General features: G+C 43.5%; 2 protein-coding genes across 3 annotated transcripts in view; one reads left to right on the top strand and one right to left on the bottom strand.

Annotated features, from left to right (window-relative positions):
* Nucleotides 1–767: 767 nt before the first annotated feature.
* nat8l2 (N-acetyltransferase 8-like 2) lies at nt 768–4,713 on the bottom strand. Its single transcript, XM_041891974.2, has 2 exons — nt 4,332–4,713; nt 768–1,713 (listed from the first exon to the last, which is right to left on the bottom strand). Coding segments are annotated over exons 1-2 (690 nt in total). The 5' UTR covers nt 4,333–4,713; the 3' UTR covers nt 768–1,024.
* A 2,140-nt stretch (nt 4,714–6,853) lies between these two features.
* slc12a5a (solute carrier family 12 member 5a) overlaps nt 6,854–21,753 on the top strand; it is a 302,630-nt gene continuing 287,730 nt past the window's right edge. For both annotated transcript variants that reach the window (XM_041891976.2, XM_041891975.2), the window contains exon 1: nt 6,854–7,229. In XM_041891976.2, the coding sequence (XP_041747910.1) occupies nt 7,067–7,229 (163 nt within the window). In that variant the 5' untranslated portion in view covers nt 6,854–7,066. The remainder of the gene's footprint in view (nt 7,230–21,753) is intronic.

Genomic DNA, 21,753 nt, shown 5'->3' with positions numbered 1-21,753 from the left:
TAGTACATTAAAAGTGCCCATCAAGCCAATCCAACTTGTGGGAGGTGCTTCAGGAAGCATGGGGTGAAATCTCTTCAGATTACCTCAACAAATTGACAACTAGAATGCCAAAGGTCTGCAAGACTCTAATTGCTGCAAATGGAGGATTCTTTGACGAAAGCAAAGTTTGAAGGAAACAATTATTATTTCAATTAAAAATCATTATTTCTAACCTTGTCAATGACTACATTTCCTATGCATTTTGCTATATTTCCTATCCAAACTCATTTCATGTATGTTTTCATGGAAAACAAGGACATTTCTAAGTGACCCCAAACTTTTGAACGGTAGTGTATATATATAGTGCATATAGGTCATATAGTATATATATATATATATATACAGTACCTGTCAAAAGTTTGGACACACCTACTCATTCAAGGGTTTTTCTTAATTTTTACTATTTTATACATTGTTGAATAATAGTGAATACATCAAAATTATGAAATAACACATATGGAATATTGTAGTAACCAAAAAAGTGTTAAACAAATCAAAATATATTTTATATTTATATTTTACATTTGAGATTCTTCAAAGTAGCCACCCTTTGCCTTGATGATAGCTTTGCACCATGAGAAAGTTTTTTTGGGGGGGTCGCGACTCTCAAGTGTGAAACTGAATGGGGAAAACACATATTTTGTGGTCCTCTGTAGCTCAGCTGGTAGAGCATGGCGCTTGTAACGCCAGGGTAGTGGGTTCGATACCCGGGACCACCCATACACAAAAATGTATGCACACATGACTGTAAGTCGCTTTGGATAAAAGCGTCTGCTAAATGGCATATTATTATTATATTTTAATAGGCTACATATACTATTTCTATTTTATATTCATACCTTTGCTTATTCGATCTAGTCACTAATATAGGCCTACGGTTTTGCATCAAATTCTTGTATCAAATACATTTAATCTGTGCTTCAGAACAAAAAAGAACCAAAAAGTTGCACGTCTTAACACTGACAATTCAAAATCAAGGGAAGGCCTATATGACTTTTTCCATCTTCAGAATGGTGACACGGGATACCAATGTCATCCATTCAGGAGAGTACGTCTTGGTGTGTGAGAGGATGTGTGAGAAGCCTACCTTCTTATACAGGGCCACTGCAGAAGTCTGGGTAGAACTGGTTTCCAGGACGACCTTAGAGAACCCTCGCTCCTTACAAAAGTCAATAACGGTCTGGGTCATCCTGGAACCGAGCCCTGTCCGACGACACTTCGACGATATAATCATTCTGAATAGTTCACCACACATCTCCCCGTCTCTTCCGCCCACCACCTTTTTGGCCACAACGGCCACCATACCTAAAATCTCAACCCTGCCGTTGACCTCAGTCTCAGCCACCCAGAAGCAGTTATCGGGGTGGCTCAGGTAGCATCCTGGAATGTCCTGCATGTCAGTGCGCAGTCTCTCTCTGACGAAGCTGGTGTACAGTTGGCTGCAGCAGTAGTAGACCAGACCTACCCAGGCTCCAGCCAACAGCAAGGCCCAGAGAGTAGACCCACCTCCCAGCATGTACCCAGACACAGAAAGGAACAGGGTCACACCCACATTGACAGGGTTGCTGATGGCGTTGTAGAACGAAGGGTTGATGTGCTCCAAGATGCCATCACTGAACAGGGTTAAGACAGCATCCTTGTCGGAGGGTCTGTATCGGCGAACCACAAAATGCACTATTGGAAGGAAATATTCCATATGATTAGACCTCTCCATAAGGTGTAGTTACAAACTGTGGAATGTTCCAGAGTATTACACCATACCATACTTTAGTACTATAATATATAATATATTGAATGAATTCAATGAAAATTAAAATGTATGGAAATAAAAACACAGTAATAGAAGTTGTTGGTAGATTTCAATTCTCCAAACAATACAGTACCCTGTGTAACCTACCTGATGTTCTCAGTGTAACCTACCCGATGTTCTCAGTGTAACCTGCCTGGTGTTCTCAGTGTAACCTACCTGGTGTTCTCAGTGTAACCTACCTGGTGTTCTCAGTGTAACCTACCTGGTGTTCTCAATGTAACCTACCTGGTGTTCTCAGTGTAACCTACCTGGTGTTCTCAGTGTAACCTGCCTGGTGTTCTCAGTGTAACCTGCCTGGTGTTCTCAGTGTAACCTATCTATCTGGTGTTCTCAGTGTAACCTACCTGGTGTTCTCAGTGTAACCTGCCTGGTGTTCTCAGTGTAACCTGCCTGGTGTTCTCAGTGTAACCTATCTATCTGGTGTTCTCAGTGTAACCTGCCTGGTGTTCTCAGTGTAACCTATCTATCTGGTGTTCTCAGTGTAACCTGCCTGGTGTTCTCAGTGTAACCTATCTATCTGGTGTTCTCAGTGTAACCTGCCTGGTGTTCTCAGTGTAACCTATCTATCTGGTGTTCTCAGTGTAACCTACCTGGTGTTCTCAGTGTAACCTGCCTGGTGTTCTCAGTGTAACCTACCTGGTGTTCTCAGTGTAACCTGCCTGGTGTTCTCAGTGTAACCTGCCTGGTGTTCTCAGTGTAACCTATCTATCTGGTGTTCTCAGTGTAACCTACCTGGTGTTCTCAGTGTAACCTGACTGGTGTTCTCAGTGTAACCTATCTATCTGGTGTTCTCAGTGTAACCTGCCTGGTGTTCTCAGTGTAACCTATCTATCTGGTGTTCTCAGTGTAACCTGCCTGGTGTTCTCAGTGTAACCTATCTATCTGGTGTTCTCAATGTAACCTGCCTGGTGTTCTCAGTGTAACCTATATATCTGGTGTTCTCAGTGTAACCTACCTGGTGTTCTCAGTGTAACCTGCCTGGTGTTCTCAGTGTAACCTATCTATCTGGTGTTCTCAGTGTAACCTGCCTGGTGTTCTCAGTGTAACCTATATATCTGGTGTTCTCAGTGTAACCTACCTGGTGTTCTCAGTGTAACCTGCCTGGTGTTCTCAGTGTAACCTATCTATCTGGTGTTCTCAGTGTAACCTACCTGGTGTTCTCAGTGTAACCTATCTATCTGGTGTTCTCAGTGTAACCTGCCTGGTGTTCTCAGTGTAACCTGCCTGGTGTTCTCAGTGTAACCTATCTATCTGGTGTTCTCAGTGTAACCTGCCTGGTGTTCTCAGTGTAACCTGCCTGGTGTTCTCAGTGTAACCTATCTATCTGGTGTTCTCAGTGTAACCTACCTATCTGGTGTTCTCAGTGTAACCTATCTATCTGGTGTTCTCAGTGTAACCTATCTATCTGGTGTTCTCAGTGTAACCTATCTATCTGGTGTTCTCAGTGTAACCTATCTATCTGGTGTTCTCAGTGTAACCTATCTATCTGGTGTTCTCAGTGTAACCTATCTATCTGGTGTTCTCAGTGTAACCTATCTATCTGGTGTTCTCAGTGTAACCTATCTATCTTGTGTTCTCAGTGTAACCTATCTGGTGTTCTCAGTGAATCTGGTGTTCTCTTCTAAATGTATTTACTGTTACTTAACAACATACAATGTATAATGAAGATAGGGTAATTGAATACGAAGTCCCCATCATTCAAATATATTTTGCATGTTAGGCACGTTCTTACAATTTCAAGTTCATATTTGTAATACCAATGTCATATCTACTAGACCACTACATGTATTTCAAATGTGTCATACCAATGTCATATCAACTCACTATTAGGTCAGGGCTGATCTTGCCAAGTACCTCAACTTCATGATGACTTCATCCACGGAGTTGAGTGCAGACTATCGTTTTTTTTCATGAACATATGACTCTTTCGAGTTGCTATGCAGTCGATACGTCAAAATGTACATTCTTAAACCTTTACCGTGTACGTATGTTTGTCCTCTGTTCTTGTGTTTGTTTGCTAAAATCCATATTTTTTTTTATAAAACCTTATAATAAAACGTTAGTTAAATACAACCACCAACTGTTACTTATTGCTGTTGCTCTAAGATGGCAACTCAGGAATGCGCATGTGCCAACAATCTCAACAAGAAAACAGTCGGTGGTTGAACTTGATTAAAGTTATATTTAAACATGTCAATTTTAGCAAACAAAGAAAGGCACTCAACAACAGAGGATGAACATAGGTACAAGGATTTTTAAGTATTGACTGCATAGCGACTCGAAGGTTCATTTGAAAAATTATAGTCTGCGCTCTCAACTCCGTGGATGAAATCATTATGGAGTTGAGGTACTTGTCAAAGGCTGATCAAGAAAATGTTAATTTGAGGGTACATCATCAGCATAGTTACAATTTCTGATATAGGTCTAGCTGAGGAAACTCACTGCTCAAAGCTAAAACGTCACTCACAAAAAACACCCTTACTTTTTGAGATTCTGTCTGTGTATTTCCAGCCTTCTGTCCAATTCCAGCCTTGTGACTACCGATTAATGGTAGGCTATATTCAACAGCTGCAGAACGGATACAATGTAACTTCACTTTCAATAACAAAACGTTAAGTATAATCATTGAGTTTGAGCATAACCAACGTTTACTTATAAACTCGAACACTCAACTTCGTTTATGTCCGTGCAAAGTCCACACTGCAAATTGACCGAGTCAAGCTATTTCAAATTCAAGTCAAAATAAGATATAAACTACAAAATATTTCAGAGTAGGCTACATTACCGTTACAGTAAAGAGTTTGAGAATAAAAACACAATTTGCATGAAAGTTAGGCTACACTAAGAGCATTCCTCTACCCATGGCGTTCCCTCGAAAACTTAATCACGTGATTCCCTTGTGGGAAAGTCAATAATCTATAGTTATGGTAATGAGTAGGGAGAAGGCAGACTAAATAACAATAGTAATAATAATAATAATACATACAATGATTGATTATACATGTGTATATTAATAATACTACATTATTATTATTGCTATTATTATTATTACTATTATATTGTTGTGTATAGGCTATGCATTGTAGGCTACCAGAAATGTGAATATCGGGGATCCTGGGTCATACCCATCAAATGTGACTTGAGGAAGACTTCTCATTTACTTTACTCATTTCCTAAAACGGGTTTCTATTTCATGAAAACACACTGAACAAAAATATAAACACAACATGCAACTATTTCAAATATTTTACTGAGTTACAGTTCATGTAAGAAAATCAGTCAATTGAAATAAATTAATTCGGCCCTAATCTATGGATTTCACATGACTGGGAATACAGATATGCATCTGTTGGTCACAGATGCCTTTAAAAAAGGTAGGGGCAGAAAACCAGTCAGTATCTGGTGTGACCACCATTTTCCTCATGCAGCATGACACATCTCCTTAGTATAGAGTTGATCAGGCTGTTGATTGTGACCTGTGGAATGTTGTCCCACTCCTCTTCAATGGCTGTACGAAGTTGCTGGATATTGGCGGGAACTGGAACACACTGTCCTACATGTCAATCCAGAGCATCCCAAACGTGATCAATGGGTGACATGTCTGGTGAGTATGCAGGCCATGGAAGAACTGGGAAATTTTTAGCTTCCAGGAATTGTGTACAGATCCTTGCGACATGGGGCAATGCATCATCATGGTGAAACATGAGGTGATGGCAGCAGATGAATGGCACGACAATGGGCCTCAGGATCTCATCAAGATATCTCTTGCCATCAATAAAATGCAATTGTGTTTGTTGTCCGTAGCTTATGCCTGCCCATACCATAACCCCACCTCCACCATGGGGCACTCTTTTCACAACGTTGACATCAGCAAACCGCTCGCCCACACATGATGCTATACACGCTGTCTGCCATCTGCCTGATACAGTTGAAACTGGGATTCATCCTTGAAGAGCACACTTCTCCAGCGTGCCAGTGTCCATCAAAGGTGAGCATTTGCCCACTGAAGTCGGTTATGACGCTGAACTGCAGTCAGGTCAAGACCCTGGTGAGGACAACGAAAATGCAGATGAGCTTCCCTGAGACAGTTTCTGACAATTTGTGCCGAAATTCTTTGGTTGTGCAAACCCACAGTTTCATCAGCTGTCTGGGTGGCTGGTCTCAGACGATCCTGCAGGTGAAGAAGCCGGATGTGGAGGTCCTGGGCTGGCGTGGTTACACGTGGTCTGTGGTTATAAGGCCAGTTGGATGTACTGCCAAATTCTCTAAAACAATGTTGGAGCAGGCTTATGGTAGAGAAATTAACATTACATTATCTGGCAACAGCTCTGGTGGACATTCCTGCAGTCAACATGCCAATTGCATGCTCCCTCAGAGCTTGAGACATCTGTGGCATTGTGTTGTGTGACAAAACTGCACATTTTATTGTCCCCAGCACAAGGTGCACCTGTGTAATGATCATGCTGTTTTTAATCAGCTTCTTGATATGCCACACCTGTCATGTGGATGGATTATCCTGGCAAAGAAGAAATGATCACTAATACGGATGTAAACAAATTTGTGCACAACATTTGAGAGAAATAAGCTTTTTGTGCTTATGGAACATTTCTGGGATCTTTTATTTCAGCTCATAAAACATGGGACCAACACTTTACATGTTGCGTTTAGATTTTTGTTCAGTGTATAAACATTGTTATTTCAAATGCTGCATAGGCTATCAAGAAATTGGATACTTCATTACCACCTCTCATTTCTTTACATACGAAATGGGGAGATATCTATAAAAGTGGCATTGCTTACAATATGGGGCTAATGCACATGGTTGGAAGCACTAATTGTACATTGTCATTTATGGTAAAAGGTAGTCTATCTATACTACCTATTTACCAATATTGCACCGGCTTTAGGACCCAGGTGCGCAACCGTTTCCAGACACCGGTTGATGTGATAGCTTATTCTCATCATTCAATATCTCATATCAACGAACAAAACGCCGCAGTTTCCAAAGACAAGACAGAGGGAAACTTGTTGCCGATATTGATCTAGTCAATGATACCGAGGACAATCACTTGGGTCTGTGTACAGCCCTCTCAACAGCTGTCAGGAGCTTCTATCTGCGTCTGCATCTGCATCCTCGGTGAATTCCTCCACCGGGGCGCCGCCAAGGCAGGAGACTCGCCGCTTGTTTCACAGTTGTGAGGTACCGCCGGCGACACCATGAGCCAGAGGTTTACTGTGACCGCCTTCTCCAAGAGCGACGGCGGCCGTAACGTGTCAGACATCCAGGGCGAGGTGAACCAACTGTTCGAGGGAGATGAACCCACTCCGAGCTCTTCAAACAAAGAGGTGTCTTTCAATACGGAGGTGGTGGTCGTGCAAGGTAGGATGCGCGCTTCTACTGTATAGTAGCCTATGCTGGGCTTCATGTTAACGCCTGGATGCTTGCTGGTTGCTGGGTGCCACCATAGTGTCTGTGAACAGATGTGTGTGACATGAATTTTAAATGACCGCAGGAGCACCCAGTCAACAATCTTCAATTTGCCAAACAGCCATTCTTTCAATAGGCTATCTAGCCACAGGTGCAGTGCGCAAAGTCAATCTAAATGCCATTTTCTAGATGTGTTAAGTGTTTTTGTTTTTAAGTTAATTCAAATGACGGACATGACAGATAGAAAATGTGTTTTTAGTTGTTGTTTTTATTATGAAATGGCTTTATAACTATAGCAAATAACCAACCCAATAATATCTAAATCATTTACATGCTATTATTATGGAACATTTCTTGTTGCACATGAATGATTAATTGGAATATTGTGCTTTTGTCTTGGAGCTATGGTGTTTTTGAATGTTGAGTCACAGCAGCTAACCCTTGCAGCAAGACAAGCATGCGCTACTGGCTAATACTCCATGAGTGTGCATTAATCTTACTGAGACTGTCTGGGTGCTGGACAGGTGGATGGCAATTCCAAGCATTTCAATACTACCATTACCATACAAACCCCTTCCCTCAAGCTTGAAATGAGTAAACCCTTAGTTTATAAAGATCTGTTGATGGTATTACATTTTAGAACATAGTTTAGCCACATTGTCCCTCAAGCATTCTAGCAGTTCACTATTACCGCATGTAGGCAATATGCTATAGACTGCAGTTGTTTTCAAGGATAAGAAATGCAATAAATCAGGTTCCGTCCAGTTCAGTTCATAATAAAACCTTTCAGAACAGATCAATAGTAGTCATACAGTGTTTATCATAGGGGCTGGTTCAGTGTAAACCCTTAGCATACAGATGACTGTTCTTCTAATTCTATTTTCTTTGCTCATTTATCACTTCCCGAGGGTGAATTCAATCAAATCCGCATTGCAGTGTGAATGCAGTATGTGTGTGTGTGGCATATACTTTTTCCCTAAAGTCAATAAATCGTATAATGGTTTTAGTATCATATAATGGTTTTTTGGTGGTTCCCAAACTCTGGGGCGCGCCTGAGGGGTTGGTGGGGGGGAGGGGGCGCGTGGTCCCCACCCCTTCACCCAATTTATATATATACACAGTACCAGTCAAAAGTTTGGACACACCTAATATAAAGAATAATAGTGAAGACATCAAAAGAAAATAAATTCCACAAATTAACTTTTAACAAGGCACACCTGTTAATTGAAATGTATTCCAGGTGACTACCTTATGAAGCTGATTGAGAGAATGCCAAGAGTGTGCAAAGCTGTAATCAAGGCAAAGGGTGGCTACTTTGAAGAATCTCAAATATAAAATATATTTTGATTTGTTTAACACTTTTTTGGTTACTACATAATTCCATATGTGTTATTTCACAGTTTTGATGTCTGATAGTAAAAATCAAGAAAAACCCTGGAATTAGTAGGTGTGTCCAAACTTTTGACTGGTACTGAATATACAAAAGTATGTGGACACCCCTTCAAATTAGTATATTCGGCTATTTCAGCCACACCCGTTGCTGACAGGTGTATAAAATCAAACACACAGCCATGCAATCTCCATAGACAAACATTGGCAGTAGAATGGCCTTACTGAAGAGCTCAGTGACTTTCAATGTGGCACCGTCATAGGATGCCACCTGTCCAACAAGTCAGTTAATAAAATGTCTGCCCTGTTAGAGCTGCCCCGGTCAACTGTAAGTGCTGTTATTGTGAAGTGGAAACGTCTAGGAGCAACAACAGCTCAGCCGCGAAGTGGTAGGCCACACAAGCTCACAGAATGGGAACGCCAAGTGCTGAAGCATGTAGCGTGTAAAAATCATCTGTTCTTGGTTGCAACACTCACTACCGAGTTCCAAACTGCCTCTGGAAGCAACGTCAGCACAATAACTGTTCGTCGGGAGCTTCCTGAAATGGGTTTCCATGGTCGAGCAGCCGCACACAAGCCTAAGATCACCATGTGCAATGCCAAGCGTTGGCTGGGGTGGTATAAAACTCAGGACTCAGTGGAGCAGTGGAAACGTTCTCTGGAGGGATGAATCACGCTTCACCATCTGGCAGTCCGACGGACGAATCTGGGTTTGGCGGATGCCAGGAAAATGCTACCTGCCCAAATGCATAGTACCAACTGTAAAGTTTGATGGAGGAGGAATAATGGTCTGGGGCTGTTTTTCATGGTTCGGGCTAGGCCCCTGAGTTCCAGTGAAGGGAAATCTTAATGCTACAGCATACAATGACATTCTAGACGATTCTGTGCTTCCAACTTTGTGGCAACAGTTTTGGGAAGGCCCTTTCCTGTTTCAGCATGACAATGCCCCTGTGCACAAAGCGAGGTCCATACAGAAATGGTTTGTCGAGATCAGTGTGGAAGAACTTGACTGGCCTGCACAGAGCCCTGACCTCAACCCCATTGAACACCTTTGCGATGAATTGGAACGCCGACTACGAGCCAGGCCTAATTGCCCAACATCAGTGTCCCGACCTCACTAATGCTGTTGTGGCTGAATGGAAGCAAGTCCCCGCAGCAATGTTCCAACATCTAGTCAAGGCTGTTATAGCAGCAAAAGGGGGACCAACTCCATATGAATGCCCATGATTTTGGAATGAGATGTTAGACGAGCAGGAGTCCACATACTTTTGGTCATGTAGTATATACAGTGGGGGGAAAAAGTATTTAGTCAGCCACCAATTGTGCAAGTTCTCCCACTTAAAAAGATGGGAGAGGCATGTAATTTTCATCATAGGTACACGTCAACTATGACAGACAAATTGAGGAAAAAAAATCCAGAAAATCACATTGTAGGATTTTTAATGAATTTATTTGCAAATTATGGTGGAAAATAAGTATTTGGTCACCTACAAACAAGCAAGATTTCTGGCTCTCACAGACCTGTAACTTCTTCTTTAAGAGGCTCCTCTGTCCTCCACTCGTTACCTGTATTAATGGCACCTGTTTGAACTTGTTATCAGTATAAAAGACACCTGTCCACAACCTCAAACAGTCACACTCCAAACTCCACTATGGCCAAGACCAAAGAGCTGTCAAAGGACACCAGAAACAAAATTGTAGACCTGCACCAGGCTGGGAAGACTGAATCTGCAATAGGTAAGCAGCTTAGTTTGAAGAAATCAACTGTGGGAGCAATTATTAGGAAATGGAAGACATACAAGACCACTGATAATCTCCCTCGATCTGGGGCTCCACGCAAGATCTCACCCCGTGGGGTCAAAATGATCACATGAACGGTGAGCAAAAATCACAGAACCACACCTAGTGAATGACCTGCAGAGAGCTAGGACCAAAGTAACAAAGCCTACCATCAGTAACACACTACGCCGCCAGGGACTCAAATCCTGCAGTGCCAGATGTGTCCCCCTGCTTAAGCCAGTACATGTCCAGGCCCGTCTGAAGTTTGCTAGAGTGCATTTGGATGATCCAGAAGAGGATTGGGAGAATGTCATATGGTCAGATGAAACCAAAATATAACTTTTTGGTAAAAACTCAACTCATCGTGTTTGGAGGACAAAGAATGCTGAGTTGCATCCAAAGAACACCATACCTACTGTGAAGCATGGGGGTGGAAACATCATGCTTTGGGGCAGTTTTTCTGCAAAGGGACCAGGACGACTGATCCGTGTAAAGGAAAGAATGAATGGGGCCATGTATCGTGAGATTTTGAGTGAAAACCTCCTTCCATCAGCAAGGGCATTGAAGATGAAACGTGGCTGGGTCTTTCAGCATGACAATGATCCCAAACACACCGCCCGGGCAACGAAGGAGTGGCTTTGTAAGAAGCATTTCAAGGTCCTGGAGTGGCCTAGCCAGTCTCCAGATCTCAACCCCATAGAAAATCTTTGGAGGGAGTTAAAAGTCTGTGTTGCCCAGCGACAGCCCCAAAACATCACTGCTCTAGAGGAGATCTGCATGGAGGAATGGGCCAAAATACCAGCAACAGTGTGTGAAAACCTTGTGAGATCTGTGTCATTGCCAACAAAGGGTATATAACAAAATATTGAGAAACTTTTGTTATTGACCAAATACTTATTTTCCACCATAATTTGCAAATAAATTCATAAAAAATCCTACAATGTGATTTTCTGGAATTTTTCTTCTCATTTTGTCTGTCATAGTTGACGTGTACCTATGATGAAAATTACAGGCCTCTCTCATCTTTTTAAGTGGGAGAACTTGCACAATTATTGGCTGACTAAATACTTTTTTCCCCCAATGTATATATGTACAGTACCAGTCAAAAGTTTGGACACACCTACTCATTCCAGGGTTTTTCTTTATTTTTTACTACTTTCTACATTGTAGAATAATAGTGAAGACATCAAAACTATGAAATGACACATATGGAATTATGTAGTAACCAAAAAAGTGTTAAACAAATCAACATATATTTTATATTTGAGATTCTTCAAAGTAGCCACCCTTTGCCTTGATGACAGCTTTGCACAATCTTGGCATTCTCTCTAATGTCCATTGCTCGTGTTTCTTGGCCCAAGCAAGTGTATTCTCTTATTGGTGTTATTTAGTAATGGTTTCTTTGCAGCAATTCGACCATGAAGGCCTGATTCACACATTCCCCTCTGAACAGTTGATGTTGAGATGTGTCTGTTATTTGAACTCTGTGAAGCATTTATTTGGGCTGCAATTTCTGAGGCTGGTAACTCTAATGAACTTATCCTCTGCAGCAGAGGTAACTCTGGGTCTTCCATTCCAGTGGTGGTCCTCATGAGAGCCAGTTTCATCATAGTGCTTGATGGTTTTTGCGACTGCACTTGAAGAAACATTCAAAGTTCTTTACATTTTCCATATTGACTGACCTTCATGTCTTAAAGTAATGATGGACTGTCGTTTCTCTTTGCTTATTTGAGCTGTTCTTGCCATAATATGGACTTGGACTTTTACCAAATAGGGGCCCATACCTTGTCACAACGCAACTGATTGGCTCAAACGCATTAAGTTCACTTTTAAGAAGGCACACCTGTTAATTGAAATATATTCCACGTGACTACCTCATGAAGCTGGTTGAGAGAATGTCAAGAGTGTGCAAAGCTGTCATCAAGGCAAGGGTGGCTATTTGAAGAATCTAAAATCTAAAATATATTTTGATATGTTTAACACTTTTTTGGTTATTACATTATTCCATATGTGTTATTTCATAGTTTTGATGTCTTCACTATTATTCTATAATGTAAAAAAATTGTAAAATTCAATAAAAACCTCTTGAATGAGTAGGTGTGTCCAATGTTTTGACTGGTAGTGTGTATATTATTTTAAGGAACTCATTCCGGCTTTTAACTTACTCTTGAAAGTTGTAATAGTAGAATGCACAAGATGCCATTTCGAAATTGGGTAGTGCATCATCAGTTTTCCGCTTGTCATGTCAGTCATTGCAGACCTTAGAGAGCTATTTATAACTGTCCAGATCAACTAGCCCATGTCAGCTAACGTTTTTTAGCTAGTAATGTTCAAGTCACTCAAATATCACATGAATAGACATGACAAAATGTATAGAATTGCAGGAAATAAGCTTTAAACCTGCAACATTCTCTCCACCAACAAGAGGGGTGTGAACAGTTTGTGTCATGACCAGTGCTTGTGCCCATAGAAATAGACGTGTGGGATGTTCCCCAATGCTGGAAGGGGGACCTGAGTGTTAGGTCGATTCTCTCCTCGCAGATTTTATGCTTCCAATTTTAAGAATAAAACCCTGTATGCAGTCAGTAGACACATAAATATAGGTCTACCTGCCTACTGCATAAACTGGTTTGATTGAATCATGCTCTCATTTAGTTGCTTTCAAAATCAAATTGGGTCCATTGGATTTTGCACATTGGTACATTAACGGCTGCACTGACAGGACCGATTTTAGTCCTTCACCAGCCCTCCAGAATAGAGGATTAGCCATCATTAGTATGGTATTAAAACTTTACAATGGCTTGGGTAGTCAACTTCTAACACATTTGTGTTGTAGTAGGTAGGGCGGCAGGCAGCATAGCGGTTAAACGCGTTGGGCCAGTAACTGAAAGGTCACTGGTTCAAATCCCTGAGCCGACTTGGTGAAAAATCTGTCGATGAGCAAGGCATTAACCCTAGTCGCTCTGGACAACAGCGCTCTGTCATCGCTCGTCCATATACGCTCTGGATTGATGTCCCTCGACCAGGATTGGTAAACACTGTTGAAGTGTATAATTGTAATACATACATGCAGACACAGCATCATTCAAAAAATGGAGTTTGATATGACTGAAAAAGCCACTGCCTGTTCACCCCGCTATCATCCAGAAGGCGAAGTCAGTACAGGTGCATCAAAGCTGGGACAGAGAGAATGAAAAACAGCTTCGATCTCAAGGCCATCAGGCTGTTAAAAAGCCATCACTAGCACATTAGAGGCTGCTGCTGCCTATTGAAATCACTGGCCACTTTAAAAAATGAAACACTAGTCATTTTAATAATGTTTACATATCTTGCACTACTCATCTCATATGTATATACTGTATTCTATAAATTCTACTGTATCTTAGTCCATGCCGCTCTGTCATCGCTCGTCCATATATGTATATATTCTTAAATTCCATTCCTTACTAGATTTGTGTGTGTAGGGTATATATTGTGAAATTGTTAGATATTACTGCGCTGTCGGAGCTAGAAACACAAGCATTTCTCTGCACCCGCAATAACATCTGCTAAACACGTGTATGTGACAAATAAAATTTGATTCGATGTAAATGTAGTAATCATAACCATCCCAATGACTCAAACACATTAGCCTATTTTCTGACTCTCAAAGTCTCAGATATATTTTGTTCAAAACTCAAATGCACATTTTAAACCTGTGGTGTAATAACACAGGCAGCCTGATTTAAATCCATCCCCTTGTTTTCCCATTACACCGACTCAAGCCTCCTGTCCTTTGCATTGGCACCTGACCTGCTCCAAGCTGTCAGCCACTTAAAGATATTGGAGGTTATGTATGCTACTTCTGACAGGTTGCCACGGTTAAACGTCCCAACCCGGAGATGTGAGCAATGAAAGTCGTCCGTTACCTATTCAACTATGTCACCGGTGCCACCAAGGGCCAATACTTATATCCTCTACTTTGTGAAATTAGTAGGCAAAATGCCTTCTCAGCACTTCTCAGTTTTCACTTTGCAAAATAAATACTGCCATGTGTATCAATCACTCTCTTGGCCAGAGCCTGCATTACAAATAGGAACACATCTTGCCATCTCCTCGTTTTCCCCTTGAAAGGAGAAACCTCTTCACAGAGGGACTCCCTTAATCGCCAGGAGACGCGGCGGGTGCACAGCCTTGTGGAGGCTCTTGTCTCTGGATCAACGATAACACAGTTACCATGGCTACACCAACTTTTCATTCTCATATAACATTACAAATGGCTTTGCAGAGAAAAACAAGCTTTCTTTCATATTACATTGATCTGGTAATTATTTGAATGTCTTACAACGTTTCAGTAAGAAAACCCAAACATATGGCAGCAGATCCACAAGGTCTGCCATGAGAGGTGACTGTGTAGTTCCCCTAAGGAAAAGCACCTTTAGTAAATCCGCTTTTTCTGTGAGAGCTTCCCATGTCTGGAATACACTGCCATCAGACACACATAACTGCACCACATATCACACTTTCACAAAATGCTTGAAGACATGGCTAAAGGTCAATCAGATTTGTGAACATGGTCCCTAGCTGTGTGTTGCCGCTTTCCATGTCTGTTGTCTGTAACTTGTGAGGTGTGGAAACACTTTGTTGCTTTTATGAATTTTGTTTTGCTGCTTTTTGTTCTATGTTGCTCTGTCTGTATGCTACGTCTTGCTTGTCCTATGTTGCTATGTCTGTATGCTATGTCTTGTTCTATGTTGTTATTGTCTATATTGTAATTGTTTTTAATAACCTGCCCAGGGACTGCGGTTGAAAATTAGCCGGCTGGCTAAAACCGGCACTTTTACTGAAACGTTGATTAATGTGCACTGTCCCTGTAAAAATAAACTCAAACTCAAACTCAATTATCCCCCCCCCCGAGTGAGCTCCAAGGGCTGTTCCACTCTTATCCGCAGACTTACTGGATGTCTAACCTCAGATAGTAGCTCAGCAATAGTATTAACTAGATAACTATGCTGTATTGCATAGGAATTAGTAATATACACTGTTGGATGCAGGTAAAGAGAACCATGGCTTTTGTGTGAACGAAGATACCTCATCATTCCAGTGAAATGAATGGATGTGAATAACAGCAAATGTGGAAAATAACACATTTGTTTAGATGAGAAATGTGTTAAATAACATTCGTCAAGTGGAGGTGTCTCAATAGTTCTCAGCCTTTGCATCAATTAAATTGTTTGATTCCAGGTTTTAATTGGTAGACTGTTAAACCTTGGATCATTTGACCGAAATGTTGGTTTGAAGTATCTGTGTAAAACATGGTAGAGAGAGCATACAACAATTTCAGTATAAAGCAATCGCACACGAGAGAGCGTGGATTTTTACTTTTTTAGCACAGCCGTGCTGCGGTCGTAGGTACGAGCCGTGCTGCGGTCGTAGGTACGAGCCGTGCTGCGGTCGTAGGTACGAGGCGTGCTGCGGTCGTAGGTACGAGGCGTGCTGCGGTCGTAGGTACGAGCCGTGCTGCGGTCGTAGGTACGAGGCGTGCTGCGGTCGTAGGTACGAGCCGTGCTGCGGTCGTAGGTACGAGCCGTGCTGCGGTCGTAGGTACGAGCCGTGCTGCGGTCGTAGGTACGAGGCGTGCTGCGGTCGTAGGTACGAGGCGTGCTGCGGTCGTAGGTACGAGGCGTGCTGCGGTCGTAGGTACGAGGCGTGCTGCGGTCGTAGGTACGAGGCGAAGCTCTTGTTGCTAATGTTGCTCTGTGTGTGTGTGTGTGTGTGTGTGTGTGTGTGTGTGTGTGTGTGCATGCTAGTGCACAAATCTATTTTTCCACCGTACAATTATGGATCCCAAATGGCCATTTGTGTGATTCTGTGAAGGTCGTTGACCTGGTGGGTGTTAGCTCAGTGCTGTTATGACATCCAGGCACAGTGAAGACCTTCAGTTTTACGACTTAGCGGTGCTACGCCTATATATATATATCCCCTCCCTGTGACCCTGTTTCTATCGATCCTGTGTGTGTGTGTGTGTGTGTGAGAAAGACAGCTTACACCATGTGATCTGAAGCTCCGCAGGTGGAGCCCGCGTCTCCATTGTCCTTGACCTTGCAGAGTTGCGGATCTTTCTATTGGATTGGGTAAGGGTGTGTATCGCCTTGCATTCAACCTTACTTTGGACCGCAAGGACATTTGTGCACTTGTGGAGCTGTTCATCTTGATGATGTTGCTTTTGACATAGCCCTCGAACACAACAGAATCGACAGCGTATTCACTGTCCTGATACTCTCCATTCTACAGCCCATAGAGAAATCCTAGTGCAGTGTTCTGTTGCAATATACTATACTCAATCATCTCTATGAAGACCTTGTTTGATTTCTAACATCCTCCTCCTCACCTGTGTGGTCTAATTTCCCCCAAATGATGTTAAATTCAATCTTTGTAAAAAAATTGTAATATTTAGGATGGCAGGTAGCTTAGTGGTTAAGAGCGTTGTGCCAGTAACCGAAAGGTCGCTGGTTCTAATCCCCGAGCCGACTAGATGAAAAATCTGTCGATGTGCCCTTGAGCAAGGCACTTAACCCTAATTGCTCCTGTAAGTCGCTCTGGATAAGAGCGTCTGCTAAATGACTAAAATGTAAATGTTATACAGAGGATTGGACTGTCCCTCCCCGTTAACTTGCAGATGAAGTGGGGTTTTGACAGTTCCCTTTTATAGCTCAATGCATAATACATCCCTCAGCTTGGCGCTGGTGTGTGTGTGGTGTGTGGTGTGTGTGTGTGTGGTGTGTGTGTGTGTATGGTGTGTGGTGTGTGTGTGTGGTGTGTGTGTGTATGGTGTGTGTGTGTGGTGTGTGTGTGTGCGAAACCTGAGCGCACTTTAGCCGGTAGACCTCAGACTAGCGTGGGAGGTGGCAGGTTAGTGAGACGTTATGGATCCCACCCAGTGATAAAACCCACTGTTCCATTGCATTAGACTCAACTCTTTGGTCTCAAACAATGCCTTGACCACAGGGTTTTTCCTGCATTGGAAATTCTTGGGCAGTAGAAAATAACAAACAAACAAAAGAACTACACAATAATATTTTGGCAGAAAGTTAGTAGAGAAGTTAATGCACCAAAATAAAAGCTAGACAGTCAGGGGTCTTTTTGGCTGAGGGTACCAGGCATTATACCCAATTTGCAGTGAGGCACCCTGGGACCTCGGTGAAGAACGAATTCAGCCCCGCAGCGACGGGCCAACCGTGCCCATTGCCACGCCCACTTCCACTCCAACCACCTAAGCCCTTTTTTTGATCTGGGAAAAACCAAGACCCAGTTTACCTCTATTACTAAGACCACTGTGTCATGGGGGTCAGGGGTCACCCTGGTACCTCAGTGTACATCACAAGGGACACGGAGCCTGCACAAAGTGACAGATAGGCAAGGTGGTCAGAAATGTGTGTGTGTCTGTGTCTGTGTGTCTGTGTATCTGTGTATCTGTGTGTGTGTGTGTGTCTGTCTGTGTGTCTGTGTGTAAGGTTACTCTGAATGACTAGTATATTTTTGAGTCTATATTATGTACACTGTATTTTCTCTATTTATGAACTTGTGTGTGTGGCACACAGGACAGTGCAGCGTTTATAAACAGAGCACCATTCTGCCCTGCCTGTCCATTCTGCCCTGCCTGTCCATTCTGCCCTGCCTGTCCATTCTGCCCTGCCTGTCCATTCTGCCCTGCCAGTCCATTCTGACCTACCTGTCAATTCTGCCCTGCCTGTCCATTCTGCCCTACCTTCAAATTCTGCCCTGCCTTTCCATTCTGCCCTACCTGACCATTCTGCCCTGCCTGTCCATTCTGCCCTGCCTGTCCATTCTGCCCTGCCTGTCCATTCTGCCCTACCTGACCATTCTGCCCTGCCTGTCCATTCTGCCCTGCCTGTCTATTCTGCCCTGCCTGTCCATTCTGCCCTACCTTCAAATTCTGCCCTGCCTTTCCATTCTGCCCTACCTGACCATTCTGCCCTGCCTGTCCATTCTGCCCTGCCTGTCCATTCTGCCCTGCCTGTCCATTCTGCCCTACCTGACCATTCTGCCCTACCTGACCATTCTGCCCTGCCTGTCCATTGTGGCCTGTGTCATCTGTGTTGTTGTTCGTCCTGGACTGGAACAGACTGGTGCTGACTAAACTGGACTGTCCCTCCCCATTGTGGAACAGACTGGTGTTGATTAGACTGGACTGTCCCTCCCCATTGTGGAACAGACTGGTGTTGATTAGACTGGACTGGCCCTCCCCATTGTGGAACAGACTGGTGTTGATTAGACTGGACTGTCCCTCCCCATTGTGGAACAGACTGGTGTTGATTAGACTGGACTGTCCCTCCCCGTTGTGGAACAGACTGGTGCTGATTAGACTGGACTGTCCCTCCCCGTTGTGGAACATACTGGTGCTGATTAGACTGGACTGTCCCTCCCCATTGTGGAACAGACTGGTGTTGATTAGACTGGACTGTCCCGCCCCATTGTGGAACATACTGGTGCTGATTAGACTGGACTGTCCCGCCACGTTGTGGAACATACTGGTGCTGATTAGACTGGACTGTCCCTCCCCATTGTGGAACAGACTGGTGTTGATTAGACTGGACTGTCCCTCCCCATTGTGGAACAGACTGGTGTTGATTAGACTGGACTGGCCCTCCCCATTGTGGAACAGACTGGTGTTGATTAGACTGGACTGGCCCTCCCCATTGTGGAACAGACTGGTGTTGATTAGACTGGACTGGCCCTCCCCATTGTGGAACAGACTGGTGCTGATTAGACTGGACTGTCCCTCCCCATTGTGGAACAGACTGGTGCTGATTAGACTGGACTGTCCCTCCCCATTGTGCAACAGACTGGTGCTGATTAGACTGGACTGTCCCTCCCCATTGTGGAACATACTGGTGCTGATTAGACTGGACTGTCCCTCCCCATTGTGGAACAGACTGGTGCTGATTAGACTGGACTGTCCCTCCCCATTGTGCAACAGACTGGTGCTGATTAGACTGGACTGTCCCTCCCCATTGTGCAACAGACTGGTGCTGATTAGACTGGACTGTCCCTCCCCATTGTGCAACAGACTGGTGCTGATTAGACTGGACTGGCCCTCCCCATTGTGCAACAGACTGGTGCTGATTAGACTGGACTGTCCCTCCCCATTGTGGAACATACTGGTGCTGATTAGACTGGACTGTCCCTCCCCATTGTGGAACATACTGGTGTTGATTAGACTGGACTGGCCCTCCCCGTTGTGCAACAGACTGGTGCTGATTAGACTGGACTGTCCCTCCCCGTTGTGGAACGGACTGGTGCTGATTAGACTGGACTGTCCCTCCCCATTCTGGAACAGACTGGTGTTGATTAGACTGGACTGGCCCTCCCCATTGTGGAACATACTGGTGCTGATTAGACTGGACTGTCCATCTCCATTGTGGAACAGACTGGTGCTGATTAGACTGGACTGTCCCTCCCCGTTGTGCAACAGACTGGTGCTGATTAGACTGGACTGTCCCTCCCCATTGTGGAACAGACTGGTGCTGATTAGACTGGACTGTCCATCTCCATTGTGGAACAGACTGGTGCTGATTAGACTGGACTGTCCCACCCCGTTGTGCAACAGACTGGTGCTGATTAGACTGGACTGTCCCTCCCCATTGTGGAACAGACTGGTGCTGATTAAACTGGACTGTCCCTCCCCATTGTGGAACATACTGGTGCTGATTAGACTGGACTGTCCATCTCCATTGTGGAACAGACTGGTGCTGATTAGACTGGACTGTCCCTCCCCATTGTGGAACAGACTGGTGCTGATTAGACTGGACTGTCCATCTCCATTGTGGAACAGACTGGTGCTGATTAGACTGGACTGGCCCTCCCCATTGTGGAACAGACTGGTGCTGATTAGACTGGACTGTCCATCTCCATTGTGGAACAGACTGGTGCTGAGCTTGGCCATAACATTGGTGCTGATTAAACTGGACTGTCACTCCCCATTGTGGAATAGACTGGTATTGATTAGACTGGACTGGCCCTCCCCATTGTGGAACAGACTGGTGCTGAGCTTGGCCATAACATTGGTGCTGATTAAACTGGAACTGTCACTCCCCATTGTGGAATAGACTGGTATTGATTAGACTGGACTGTCACTCCCCATTGTGGAACAGCCTGGTGCTGAGCTTGGCCATAACATTGGTGCTGATTAGAGGAAGGACTCAGTCTTATTATCATTATCCAAACAGGATGGAACCATTATCCTACTGGGTGCTGTTGATTACGCCTCCTTAACAATGAGCTGTTGACTGTTGCTTTGACATGAGGAGGGCTCTTTTCATGCTGTTCAGTCTCCGCGCCACAATTGGTGATGTGTGTTAATGGGGGGACTCTTTTATTTGGGAATAAAATACGCTTCCTGTCTGGTTGTAAACGCTGATATCCTTCTAATGGCCGTGCTCAGCCATATTGCGCAGCCCTCTATACCTCGGTGACAGCAGTAATAATGTTCAGTCTCTCAGTCCCATTGATTGGCACCTGTGAATGCATTAATGGGTCGATTATTAAGTCAATGTTGAGGAAAGCTTAGCAGTGAGTTGGGCCTAAATCACTGTTGTCTCTGGAGTGCAATAGTCTCCATCTTTTTTCTCCATTTATTTTCTGTCACAACGTTGCCTCCATAAAAACTGAATAGGAATTGTATGCTAACCAGAAGCCTTAATAATGACTGAGTGGCTGTAAATCACATTTCTCCAGGTAACCATTGTTATCTACCAGGTTATGTCGTGTATCTGCGGTTTTCCAGTGATTTCATCTCAACACATTGGCAATGATATGACACAGCTACAATACAGAGGGGAGAAAATATACTTTTCAGATCAATGTTATATTGGATTGATTCAAATTTGATGTACAGTGCCTTCGAAAAGTATTCAGACCCCTTGACTTTTTCCACATTTTGTTACATTACAGCCTTATTCTAAAATTGATTAAATAGTTGTTTTCCCTCATCAATCTACACACAATACCCCATAATGACAAAGCAAAGACTTTGTCAAATGTATAAAAAAAATTAAAAAATAATAAAACATTTACATAAGTATTCAGACCCTTTACTCAGTACTTTGTTGAAGCACCTTTGGCAGCAATTACAGCCTCGAGTCTTCTTGAGTATGACGCCACAAGCTTGCCACACCTGTATTTGGGGAGTTTCTCCCATTCTTCTCTGCAGATCCTCTTAAGCTCTGTCAGGTTGGATGGGGAGCGTCACTGCACAACTATTTTCAGGTCTCTCCAGAGATGTTCGATCGGGTTCAAGTCCGGGCTC

This window comes from Coregonus clupeaformis, chromosome 12, assembly GCF_020615455.1.
Source record: "Coregonus clupeaformis isolate EN_2021a chromosome 12, ASM2061545v1, whole genome shotgun sequence".
NCBI lineage: Eukaryota > Metazoa > Chordata > Actinopteri > Salmoniformes > Salmonidae > Coregonus > Coregonus clupeaformis.
The sequence above is the reverse complement of the archived record's forward strand: the minus strand, read 5'-3'. Positions and strand labels throughout refer to the sequence as shown.